The sequence below is a fragment of the Tupaia chinensis genome, unplaced genomic scaffold, assembly GCF_000334495.1.
Source record: "Tupaia chinensis unplaced genomic scaffold, TupChi_1.0 Scaffold000704_1, whole genome shotgun sequence".
NCBI classification, from domain to species: domain Eukaryota; kingdom Metazoa; phylum Chordata; class Mammalia; order Scandentia; family Tupaiidae; genus Tupaia; species Tupaia belangeri.
In genome coordinates this window covers 2,983,203-2,996,007 of record NW_006160227.1, presented here as the reverse complement: position 1 = coordinate 2,996,007, position 12,805 = coordinate 2,983,203, and the positions used below count along the sequence as shown (strand labels likewise).

Genomic DNA, 12,805 nt, shown 5'->3' with positions numbered 1-12,805 from the left:
TCCCATGTAGTCCACTGCGGTTACAAGTCCTGGACCCGGTGGCTTAAACTCACGCGGGGCGCGTGTGCATGCGTGCCCAAATCCCAAGAGGAGAATGGAGAAGGGATTGCGGCGTGACCATCCCCCCTGGGGGGTGATTTCTCGATCTCTGTCTCTCTGTCTCTGTCTTCCCGGCAAGCGCATGCGCCCTGTAGCAAAAACCTTTCAAAAAAAAGAAGTCAGAAGCCGGAGGGTACACGGGCACTCACTCTGAGCTAGCACTGCAGTCCCAGCCCCTGCAGCACGCCTTCCCGTGCACACTGGGGAGCACACATGTTGTGCAAGCATGCTGCACGCCACCCCACTCATCACAGAGACCATCACACCCACTTGACAGGTGGGGAAACTGAGGCTCGGGGAGGAAGGTCTGAGCCAAACCAGCTCTACCAGAGCCAGGACAGACCCCAGCCCTCTGCCCACTCCCCACTGTGCTCCAGGCGCCCCTGGCCAGCCCAGTTCCCACCTTCCCCCTCGCAGTAGCACTGGGCTCCACGCTAGTGAGACCCGACAAGCCGCAGGCGGGAGGCTCTCCCGTGTCACCCAGATGCACCCCGCCCCCCCAGGTCCCAGGTACACCCTACACCCCTCTTGAGGCTCCAGCTGAGCCCAGTGCCCAGAGAACATGACCGAGGCTCAGCCAGGCCTGCGCGGGGCAGACTCCGGCTCAGCCACTCCCCAGTGGTGGGAAGGTCGTCCCCTGCAAGTGTGGGGGCCATGGTTCAGGGCTCACCCCAGTGGCCCACCTCCTGGCTCCTCAGAGGCCTCTAACAGAGCAGGGCAGGAGAAGAATCAGCCCCGGCAGGAGGCAGAGGCCACTTACCCATTACCTCACCCCACTGGGTCTCGCCCATGAGGGAGGGATGAGACTAGGTTTGGCAGGGGTGGGCCGGGTCAGCTGGGAGCAGGGCGGCAGGCTTGTCAAGCTCAGCTGGTGGACCTCGCGGCAGGGTAGTTGTGATGGTAGGTGCTCTTGGCACTGCGGGAAGCTGCAGCAGAGCGGGCCTCAAGCTCCCAGACCCCGCCTTAGCGACCCAAACTGCCTCTATACTAAATGTCCCCTGGGCAGCAATGTCACCACTACCCAGAACCACCTCTCCAGCTTGATCAGAATCTGGTCCTGCCCGAATCAGGGCGGAGCTTAGCAAGGGTCGAGGGTGGAGTTCAGTCTGGATCAGGGGAGGGACTCAGCCAGAATTAGGGCTGAGATCCGCAAGGGGCTGGGGCTGGGCTCAGGGTGGACCGCAGGCGGGGCTCAGCCTGGATAGGGAAGGGCGGGAAGGGGCAGAGGTGGGGTTCTGCCTGGATCAGGGCAGGGCTCTGCAAGGGGCAGGGGTGGGGCTGTGCCTGGACCAGGGGCTGGCTCAGGAAGGGGCAGGGTCCGGGGCCAGGCCTGACTCAGGGCTGGGAGTCACAAGGGGCAGGAACCCGGCTCAGGGTGGATCAGGGCAGAGCTCAGCCTGGATCAGGGCGGGGCTCAGCAAGGTAGGTGCGGGGCTCAGCCTGGATCAGCAGAGGGCAGGGCTGTAGCTCAGCTTGGGTGGATCTAAGCTTGAAAGCCTCCACCGCCTGCTGGCAGGTCCACCCCTGGGAAGGCATCCCAGCTCCCCAGTCCCTCCAGGCCCCGTGCTTGGGGGCTGGTAAGCCAGTCAAACCGCAGTTTAGCTCAGAATCACTTCCAGAGCCTCTGAGGGTTGTGCTGCCCCCCCCACTCCCGCCCCCAGGCTCAGGCGGATTCGGTGACACTCCATTAAGTATACTGCCTCCCATTACAGTTCCTAATACGCACTTCATTTCCATTCAACAAGATGTTTTTGAGCTAATAAAATTAAAAAGACTGGGTTCTGTCAACTGTGTGACAGCCAACGTCATGAGTGCAATTCTGGAATTAAAATCTAACTTATCCCATGCAAATGCGATACTGCCTCTGGAAATCCTCTCTCCTCCGCTGTCCCGGGAGGACTAGAGGGAAGCTGGCTGGCATGTCTATGCGGGTGGAGGGAAGGAGGCGTGAGGGAGTAAGGGCCAACTCACCCAGCCCAGACCAGCAAATCCGAAAGAAAGGGGGAGTCAGCACAGAGTGGGTGGAAGACAGACTTGCAAGCCCTGACACTGGAAACCACCAGGCAGAAATCTGGACTGGGGCACACGGGTCTCCCCGAACTCTGGGTGTGTGGTCCCGCCTCTCCTCCCTCTTCATCCCAATGTGGGGGTTTTGCTCCAGGGCACTGTACAGGCTTCAGTCAAGGCCGTGGGTCTGCCAGGCCGACACTGAGCGGCCCCCGCTCTGGCCCTTCTGCAGGCCTGGGGCTCCAGCCGGGAGTGGCCCTGTTTCACAGACTGTGCGCCCTTCACCAAGAGTCACACCGCCACGCGCAGGCAGAGACCGGGTGCAACCAGCCAGGACCCAGGAGCTCTTCTCTGGGGAAGGCCCATCCTTTTGGGGTGCATGACCTTTCTTGGAGGTCAAGAGGTTACTTTGGATCTGGATACCCCAGACCCACCCCACCCCCCCGCAGTATTCCAAAAGGTGCCACCAGAAAGCTATAGGGTTTGCTGGTGCCTGCAAGGAGGGGACCTGGCACCCCGCTGCCACGAACATTCTTGGGGGGCAGCAGCATTGAATGGAAGCCCCGCTGGGATGACAAGGAGCTGTGTGATCCACGTCTCTCTCCATCCATCCATAAAGTGGGGGTGTCTGCCCCCACGTGGGCTCCAGCTGGCCTGGGCTTGCTAAGTCAAGGGGATTTGCTTTATTTATAGGATACCCCCTGGGGGGGTTCAGGCCCCCAGCCCAGTCCCTTGGAGAACATGCTTTCTCCTAGACTTTTTGCTTTTGTTCTGGGACCTGGTAATTATATGCTTAGAGATGAAGGCTTTTCAAAAACATCTTTCCCACCAATTTTCAGCTGGAAACGTGCATAAAAAAACAGAGATATTTTTATCCACATTTTTTTTTCCCATCTCCTTCTTCCAGCCATGGGCAATTATGAGCTTTCGCCTTCAGTCAATCCGTCCTGTAAGAATGCACTAAGAGGCAATGCATTTCCGCAGCGATGCCAGCCTACCGCCAGCAAATGCAGACTCGGCACACTGCACGTGGGAGGGGGAGCCTGCTGAGAGCACACCGGTACACCTGGTTCCTGGCCCCACGCTGTGGCTGGGGCTGTGGCCGGGCGGGTGGGTGGGCTTCTTTTTTATTTGATTTCTCTTGAAATCATTGCTAATTTGCTTTCATTATCTCTCTCTCTCTGGGGCTCCCGGGAGCTATTGAGCTTTGACTTGAGCTTTGACAAAGGGAAAGGAAGTCTGCCCCTTGCCAGGCAGACTTTGCCAGGGACCCGCCTAAGGGGGTGGCAAGAAAGGGGGGGCTGGGCGGGGCTGTAAACTGAGCCTACCACTGGAGTCTGTTCTGTGGGTGGGCCTTCAGGAGGGAGCATCGAAGCTCAGCTTGGGACACGAACAGAGACCAGTCCGGACAGCTAGTCACCTGCAGGGCCATCCGTCAACCCAGCCAAGGAGAAGGGGCGCCCCCGGCCACCTTGGTCACCCTTTGCTACCCAGCAGTGGGACCCCCTGGCAATGCCCAGAGCACGGCTCCTGGCCAGCATGCCACCCAGTGACAGTCCAGTCCCCCTGGTGGCCTCACCATGGAGGGCATGACTGGACCACGGGAGGGAGGGTGCACCTTGCAGTCGGCCGCTGCGGGTTCCAACCCGAACTGCGCTGCCACTTGGCTACGGGGACCTGGTACAGGACACTCCCCTCCAGCCTCGGATTTCTCCTCTGGGAAGAGCCCCTGGAGTAATCATGCCCACAGCCCCTACTGTACGGTCAAGCACTTCACAAGCGTGACCCACACCACTTGTGAGACGGTGCGATGGTGACGCCCATTTTCGGACGGGGAAACTGAGGCACAGAGGGGTTGAGTGACGTCAGAGGACGGCCAGGAGCTGAACTCGGGCCTCGTTCTGACCCTTCGCACGATTACCACGTTATCCTGTGACAATCCGAAGCAGCGGATGCCGAGATCACGCCATGCTAGAGCTAAAGAAACAGGCGCAGAGAGGGTCAGGGGACTGCTCAGGGCCACACAGCTCCTAAGCGGCAGAGCCAGGATTCAAACTCAGGCCAGCTGGCTCCCTAAGGGTCTGGCCCTGCCTCCTCCTGAGTCCTGCACCCCATAACAGGCTGGGGGTGTCGCCCTGGGGACCCTCAGGTCTAGGCAGCAGCACCAGCCACACGAAGCTTCCTCCCAGGAACAGCGCCCCCTGGATATCGCCGCTGGAATAGGGCAGAGCGGGCGGCGGTGCGATGGCGCCACTTACAGGCCGGCTACAGCATGACAGTCCCCACTGCGGCGCTGACAAGCCCCCTGGGAAGCCGGGGGAGAGAAGCACACACAGATCATGCCTTTAGGGAGGGCAAGGAAAGACTCAATAGATTAAAAAGTCAGGAGCCTGGCTCTCTCGGTGAAATGCAAAGGACGTGAACAAGTAGTACCGAGGGGGACCAGCGGGTGGCGTGGTGGTGAAGGTGCTAAACTCTCACATGGCTAATAGTGGTTCAAATCCTGGACCTGGTGACTTGAGAATCATGCCAGGCGCATATATGTGCATGCCTTCGACCTTATTGAAAAACCTTAAAAATAGGGACCAGCTGATGGCGTAATGGCTATGTCCCTGGACTCTCATGTAGTCGACCGCGGTTCGAGTCCCGGACCCTGTGGCTTAAACGCACGCCGAGCACGTGTGCGTGCGTGCCCAAGATCCCGAGAGGAGAATGGAGGAGAAGGGATTGCGGCGTGACCATCCCCCCGGGGGGTGATTTCTCACTCTCTGTCTCTATGTCTCTCTCTGTCTGTCTGGTGAGCGCACGCTCCCTATAGCAAAAATCTCTCAAAAAAAATTTAAAAAAACAGAAAAAAATGGTAGCACAGGGTGTGGGCCTTCCCCGGGCCAGGCCTGCTCTAAGCCCTTCATAAAGTGTTCCATGCCATTCTCCCAAGAACCACAGGAGGGAGGCCCGCTGCCTGTCCGCACCTCAGAGGGAGACTGAGGGTCCGAGGTCACTCGGGCGGTAGCTGCAGAGCAGCCTGGAGCCCAGGGCTCTCTGACTCCTGCAGACGCGTCTTACCCTGGGCTCTGCTTTCTCTGCAACCGGACAGGGGGCCGAGGGCCCAAAGGAGGTGTGTCTGCCCATCAGGGAGGTGCGGTACCTGCACCCCTAGATACCTGGGCCAGGGCTCCGCACCAGCAGGCACATCTCGCGGGGCACCAGCCCTTCCCACCGCCTCCAGGCAGTGCGTGGGTCCCCGCCCACCCTGGCCCTCCCAACAGGCCTGAGGGAGGCCACACTCGGCCAACAGGCCCCTCTGCGGGGTGCTGGCATCCTGCGGGAGGGCCGTGGGCTCCCAGGGCTTGGCTTTCTGCCTCTCTCTGCAACGGTACCAAGGAGCAAAATGACTCAACTTCCCAAAGGCGGCGGAGGAGCTGGGAGGAGGAGGCTCCGCCCACCCCGTGGTGAGTAAAAGCAAAGTCCTCACCACTAGACCGCCCGGCCTCCTGCCCTCACCTCCCAGCGCTCCCTTCACTGGCTGCACCCCCGCGTGCAGGGCCGTGGCGCACGGGGCTTGCGCCCACCCCAGGGCCCTTGCACTGGCTGCTCTGTCTGCCCAGAACGCTCCTCCCACAGGGCCACAAAGGCCCACCCCCACTCCTTCAGGAACTGTCCAGAGGGCCAGCCGGCTGCCCTGGCCCAGCCCGCACTGCCACATCCCGTGGCCTCCCTCCCAGTCCCCTCCCAGCACTCGAGACCACTAAGAGCCACCGCCTTCTAAAACACTTATCAAGGAGCCAGCCGCTTGAAACTCACGCCAGGCGCGTGTGTGTGCGTGCCCAAAATCCCCGGAGGAGAATGGAGGAGAAGGGATTGCAGCGTGGCCATACCCCTCCCCCAGGGGCAATTTCCCACTTTCCCTCTCACTGTCTCTGTCTCTCTCTGGCCAGCGTACGCTCCCTAGGGCAGAAACAACAACAAAAAGCCTTTAAAAACCACTTATCAATCTTATTTACCATCCGCCTTCCCGCTGGGGTGTCAGGAGGTGCTCAGCACACACCTCTACAGATGACCAGGGTGGGGAGCAGAGGGGTGGGGAGCCGCCCACAGAAAGCACACCTCCCGGCCACAGCCCCTGCCGAGAAGGAGGGGGAGGAGCAGGAGGCTGTCAGCCCCGCCAAGGTGGCACTGGAGCGGACCCGGAGGGAGTGGGTAACCCAGGGCACAGAGGGGATCCCCTCTACCCATGCACGCGCGCACTCTAACCCAGCCCAGGTCTTTCCAGGCCTTGGCTGCTGGCAAAGATCTCTCAGACCTAGGGGTTCTGCAAACAACGAGGACTTTGTGGCCCGAGTCGGAGGCGGCCTCCCTTCCTTGAGGCAGGAGCGTGAAACCGGGGAGGGGCTTCCTACCCAAGCCAGGCTTACTCCCAGGAGGGAGACCGCATATGCCGGGCTGTGGGCTGAGAAGGGGCCCGCCCAGGGTCTGCAGAGTCCATCCAGCAGAGACGGGCACCCTCGCTCTCACGGGAGCAGAGGTGGCCGCCTCCCTCGGGGCCTCAGGCTTCTCTCCACAGAGCGAGGTGGTGTGAGAGAGGACGCCCGCACACCCCCAGCGCCAGGGGAGGCCACGTGACCACGCAGGCTGGACGTGTGACCCTGGGCGGCCCTGGGGCATGCACTGAACACTGAAGCAGGCTCTTTGTCCTTAGGGAAGACAATCTAGGTGACCTTAACCACCGAGATGCTGGGGCCCCCTGGACACCTCAAAGAGAGGAAAGAGTCTGGCAGGAGAGGAAGCTCACCCAGAGAGGTAGAGGGAGAGAGGAAGAGACCCAGAGTCCTCATGCTGTTCACGGAGCACCTGGATCCCACCACGCCTGAGCTCCATCTTTGGACTTCTCTAAAGAGCCTCAGCACTGAGGGCAGCCGAGGCAGGCATGATTATAACGATCATAACCTGGGAAGGTTACTAGGATGAGAGCGTAAGGTGATGGTGGGGAGCAGGGAGGCCATCAGACAGAAAATGCCCAAGAAGTCAGGAAGGGTCAGGACCAGCAGTTAGCGTCATGGCTATGTCGCTGGACTCCCACGTAGGTGACTGCAGTTCGCGTCCCGTCCCGGCGGCTTAAACTCCCGCTGGGCGCGTGTGCGTGCGTGCCCAAGATCCCGAGAGGAGAATGGAGGAGAAGGGATTGCGGCATGGCTGTCCCCTGGGGGGTGATGTCTCTACTTTCTGGCAAGCGCACGTGCCCTATAGCAAAAACCTCTCCAAAAAAACAAAAGAAGTCAGGAAGGATTGTGTTTCCGGGCTCAGGGCTGTTTAGAGATGTGGGTTTCAGTAAGCCCTCTCCCATGGCAGCATGGGGGTAGAGATCGGGAGGCCAAGACGAGACTGGGGGCGAAGGCCCAGCGGGTGATGCAGGGACTGAGCAGCGGTGGTCACAGGCCCCTCGGGAGGGGGAAGACATCTTTCTGGAAGCACCCCGGGTGGGGTCTCCAGGACGTCGCTGCAGGCAGAGGCAGCCCCACACGCCTGGGCCTCGAGTTGAAAAGACAACTGTGCCCAGGCCAGGAAGGCCAGGAAGGCAGTGCCTTCATTCACAGTGCAGCCATCACAGTGGGGGGCCCATAACGCGGGCCCCTGGGTCAGCTCCCAGCTCTGCTTTTCGTTGTATAACCTTGGCCAAGTCACTGACCAGCGCTCTGCCTCCGTCCCCCCAAATGCAACATGGGGAGAATAACAGTACCTGACCTCTGTGTTATGGCGGGGGACATGAGGACATGTGCCCCCCTGTCCACGGAGACCACAGTCCCTGCGCTCGGAGACACGGCAGGTCCAGTGTGGGGAGAGGGAAGAGAGAGACGGGAAGTGGCCCCAGGGAACCGTTCCTGACAAGTCTCCGGTGCAGGAGTGAGGCCGGGCCGTAGGCTGCCACTGGAGAGGACACAGCAGCCACATCTGCCCCACAGGCCTTGCTGGTGCCACCCAGGAATGTGGCAGCTGTCCCTCTCTGCCCTGACCACGCACTCCCCGAGCCCTGGAGGTTCACAGGCCAGAGCTGCGGGCCTCCCCCTTCCCCTGGCCAGAGCTTTCCTGCTGCATGGTCCAGCCTCCGGCCACCAGCACGGGAGCTGCCTCCACACTTCTGGCCAGGGAGCCCGCACCCCTAACAGCCCGTGCCATCCCTGAGGCTGGGTGGAAGCCTCCCCTTGCAGCCCTGCCCTCCAAACCTCCACGGCTGCTCCCCTGCAGGTAGGGGACAGCCCAGGATGGCCGGGTCAGCTTCCCGCTGCAGGACAGGCCAGCCTGTGGGGCAGCCCGCCCTCCCACCTGCCTGCTGTCCACCTGCCTGCAGCCGAACTGTCCCCAAGTCCCGAGATGGAGTCTCCCCCGGGTCTCAGCCACCCCTGTGCCCTCTCACTGGGGCTTCCGAGGGGGCAGAGTGGCCGGCCCCAGCAGCCAGCCCGCAGGTCCCCGGACCTACCCGCCTCTCCGGGGGGCTCCCGGCTGAGCCCGCACAGCATGTCCGCTATTGTCTCCCCTCTGCCCACCAACTCCTCCAGCACGCGGCTCGGCCCCTCCCTCCTGCTCCCCGGGGAGGGCCGAGAGGGAGGCTCACGGCTCCCACTGGCTGGGCACCAGGTCCACCCACTGCAGCGGGCGGCCTCCTGCTTAAAGGGGACACGACTGTCCCCAGGGCGGGCTCAGGACAGTCCAACGCCCCCAACCCCAAGTCTGGACAGGGGATCTTTAGAGATAGCAGTCCTGGGAACGCCCCAGGGGCCAGGGGCCAGGGTCCAAGCCCCTGTGTCCCATCTGCCCTGTACTGGCCCTGGCAGCCTGGCAAATGATTCCACTCCCCAGACCTCAGTTTTCCCATCTGGGAAGGGGGTACACCACTTGCTCAACCTAATTTTTATTTTCTTTTTTCCTTTTTTTTTTTTTTTTAGAGTTTTTTGTTTTGGGGGGGGGGTTGAGAGAGACAGAAAGACAGAAAGTGAGAAATCACTCCCTGGGGGAATGGTCATGCCGCAGTCCCTTCTCCTTCATTCTCCTCTCGGGATCTTGGGCACACACGCACATGAACCCGGCGTGAGTTTAAGCCACCGGGTCCAGAACGCGAACCGTGGTCGACTACATGGGAATCCAGTGACATAGCCATTACACCAACTGCTGGTCCTGACTCAACCTAATTTTTCTTAAAGCAGCAGACGAAGCAGTCAGAGCACAGCCTCTGCGTAAATGGCAGGGCCAAGGCATTTCTGGGGTCTCATGTTAGATGTCTAGTGCTCGGGGAGCCCCCTGGAGCCTTCCCCCTGACACTGCAGTGACCACCCAGACCCAGCCCTTGTGCTCACCAGGGAAAGGGGGCTCAGGGACGAGGACTCCAGCAGCTCAGCCCCTGGCGTGGCCGCTGGCTTTTGGGGACAGCCAAGTGCACTGGGTAGGGGACCGGCCCGCTCTGAGCTGGATGGGCAGGGACAGCTGTCACAGGCTGGGGCCACAGCCCTGTACATTCTGGAACATCTCCACCCCAGCTCGGGGCCGCCCACCGAGCCTCCAGGACACCCCGCCCTCCGCCTCCTGCCCATGAGAAGGGGTGGCCCGCTGTCCCCGCTGCGCCTGTTCTCCATCCTACGCCACGCGTTGACGCCAGCGGAGGCCAGGGGTCGCACGGGTACTGGGGGAAGGGTGCGGTGCGGTGACATGGGACGGGGAAAGGGACCTGTTCGACTTCAGAGCACGAGGCAGAGAGGCGGGTGGACGCGGTCCTGGGGTCCTGGCTCTGGGGAGAGCCTGGAACAAGCAAGGTGCAGCTGTCCTGTGTATCCTGCAGCCAGAGGGGAAGTGCTGCCCAGTGGTGAGGGTCCGAGGGCTGCCTCCTGCCCCCTCGGGGGAATCAAGGCCGCTGTCTTGGGCTGCCCTCGCCCCCTCCTGCCAGCCCAGCTCAGGGAGGGGAGCCCCTCGGCACAACCGGGCTCCGACTGTGGGGTGGGGGCTAGTGAGCCCCTGGATCCCTGAGCCCCAGACGTCCCCCCCCCCGCCCCGTGGCCAGGGGCCTGTCTCACTGGGTGACGTCAGTTACACCCCAGAGGCGGGGTCCAGCAGCCATGCCTCAGGTCAGGGAGGTGTCAAGGTGTCAGCCACGGAGGAGTGGTGAGTGTCGGGGCCAAAAGGGAGCACCCCAAACCAGTGAGCATTTGCGGGAGGCGGGGGTGCAGGCTCTCAGCGTGGGAGAAGCCCTGATGAAGACCCCATTCCTCAGCTGGCCACTCCGGGGTGGCCCTCCCTGGCTGGCCCCACTTGCAGTACCTGGGGGAGGAGGCGGGAAGCTCTGCCCTCCCCCTGCAGGTGCATTTACACAAGCAGCGAGCAGCGCAGACAGGCACGGAGAGCCGCCCCAGGCCTGTCTCTATACCTGCTCTTTGGCACGTTTCTTTCCCTGCTCTTTGGAATTTACTTTTGTGGACCAGAAGATCCTGGAAAGGTCACGCCAGGGATTACAGAAGAGCTTCTATGCGGCATTTCTCGGAGCATTCGCAGTGCCAGGTGGTTGGGGGACTGAGGGCAGCAGGAGTGGGGGGTGGGGACAGAGGAGACAGGTGGGCCACACTGTCTTCCCTCTGCCCTGGGCCCTGACACCCCGCTAGGCACATTTTCATTTGTTTTCACCCGAGCCTATGTTCAGAAGCCATTGTTAGTCCATTCTGGAAAAAGATGGGGTTTAAATAAATGATTTAGCACAGAGAGGTTAAGCAATTTGCCTGAGGTCACCCAGCTGAGAAGGGGGGAGCCAGGTGCACACCGGAGAAGTCCCCATTAATGGTTGTTTTTACTTTATTTATTTATGTGTTTATTTATTGACTTTTGAGAGATTTTTGCAATAGGGCCTGTGCGCTTGCCAGAGAAATAGAAAGAGACAGAGAGACAGAGAAACAGAGAGACACAGAGAAACAGAAAGAGAGAAATCACTCCCCCCCCCCCAGGAGATGGCTCTTCTCCTCCATCTTCCTCTCGGGATCTGGGGCACACACGCACACGCGCCTGGTGTGCATTTCAAGCCACCAGGTCTGGGACTCGAACAGCAGTTGACTACAAGGGAGTCCAGTGACATAACCCTTATGCCATCTGCTGGTCCCTGCTTAATTTATTTCTGTCATGAGCTTAAGAGAGTGAAGAGCAAGCACCCTAACGGGGTCTGCCCAGCCCGTCCCGGCCAGCCAGGGTCACACCCATGCCCCCCCATACAGATGACGGAGAACCAAACCCACACCCTTCCGTGGGGTTCTGCGTGGCTGGAGCGGGGTGTCACCGCTGCGCCCTGAGCCGGCCGGCACCACCGTGTCTCAGGACGCTGTCCTGGGTCTCACGGGAGTCCAGGACTGTAAAGCAGTCTAGGCGGGTGGATAAAGAGGAATTAGTTCTTTTTTTTTAGAGAGAGGTTTTTGCTATAGGGTGCGTGCGCTCACCAGACAGACAGAGACAGAGAGACAGAGAGACGGAAGGCGAGAAATCACCCCCAGGGGGAATGGCCACGCTCAATCCCTTCTCCTCCTGGGATCTTGGGCACCATGCACATGTGCCCGGTGTGAGTTTGTGGTAGGCAGTTAGTTAGCCCTGAGCAGGCAGCCCTAAGAGAAAAGCGAAAAGCTCCCCTAGCCCCCGGGCGAGGTAATTTGCCAGCTTCCTTCCTTGGGGCCTGAGGGAAGCACACAGGGATGAGTCTTAGATTTTTCTCTTATTAAAAAGACCCAACCAGGGGAACTAGCAGTTAGCGTAATGGCTATGTCGCTGGACTCCCACGTAGTTGACCCCGGTTCGTGTCCCGGACCCGGTGGCTTAAAACTCACGCCGGGCGCGTGTGCGTGCGTGCCCAAGATCCTGAGAGGAGAATGGAGGAGAAGGGATTGCGGTGTGACCATCCTCCCTGGGGGGTGATTTCTCGCTTTCTGTCTCTATGTCTCTCTCTCTCTGTCTGGCGAGCGCACGCGCCCTATAGAGAAAATCTCTCCAAAAAAAAAAAAAAGACCCAACCAGCATTTTGGTCAACGCCCTAAATCCCACCAAGACAATGAATTAATTAGTCTAATTAAACAACCTGGCTCACACTGGGCATGGGCAATAAGGTCATCGAATTCCTCATTCCTTATGTGTGAGAGAAGTGCACAAGCCAGGAGAAAACGCGGGAATGCGAAGGACAGAAGTCGAAGGACAGAAGACAGACTTCCCACCGATAAATACTCAGGACCACCTCTGGTAATAAAAGTCACAATTAACCAGTATCAAGCGCAGGGGCCACCTGGCCATCTGCCCTCCCAAGAGCCTTTTGGGCGTACTTTCCTCTCCTTCCTATTAAACCTTCTCTTCTACCTACCTCATTCGTGGGTGCGGTTTCATTTTGCGCCTAGGGACAGGTCTCTAATTTTAGAGATTTGGACCCAAAGAACCAAGGACATCACAACGTTCTCCCTTCCTTTAGCAAGTTTAAGCCACCGGGTCTGGGACTCGAACCGCGGTCGACTACATGGAGTCCAGCGACATAGCCGTAACACTAACCGCTGGTCCCGTGATCTGTGGGTTTCTAAGGAGAAGAAGGTGCAGCCAGGAGCTCCAGGGGCACAGGCCAGGCCACACTCAGCTCTAGAGTTCCAGCCACCAGAATGGGGAGTCAAATCACCTCCATCTCTCTCTCTCTCTCTGTCTCTCT

General features: G+C 60.0%; 1 protein-coding gene across 1 annotated transcript in view; it reads right to left on the bottom strand.

Annotated features, from left to right (window-relative positions):
• The window catches only part of GRIP2 (glutamate receptor interacting protein 2), a 50,416-nt gene extending 41,767 nt beyond the window's left edge, over positions 1 to 8,649 (bottom strand). Inside the window, 1 exon segment of the mRNA XM_027776667.1 lies at positions 8,582 to 8,649. Within this exon segment, the coding sequence (XP_027632468.1) occupies positions 8,582 to 8,621 (40 nt within the window). The 5' untranslated portion in view covers positions 8,622 to 8,649.
• Positions 8,650 to 12,805: the final 4,156 nt, after the last annotated feature.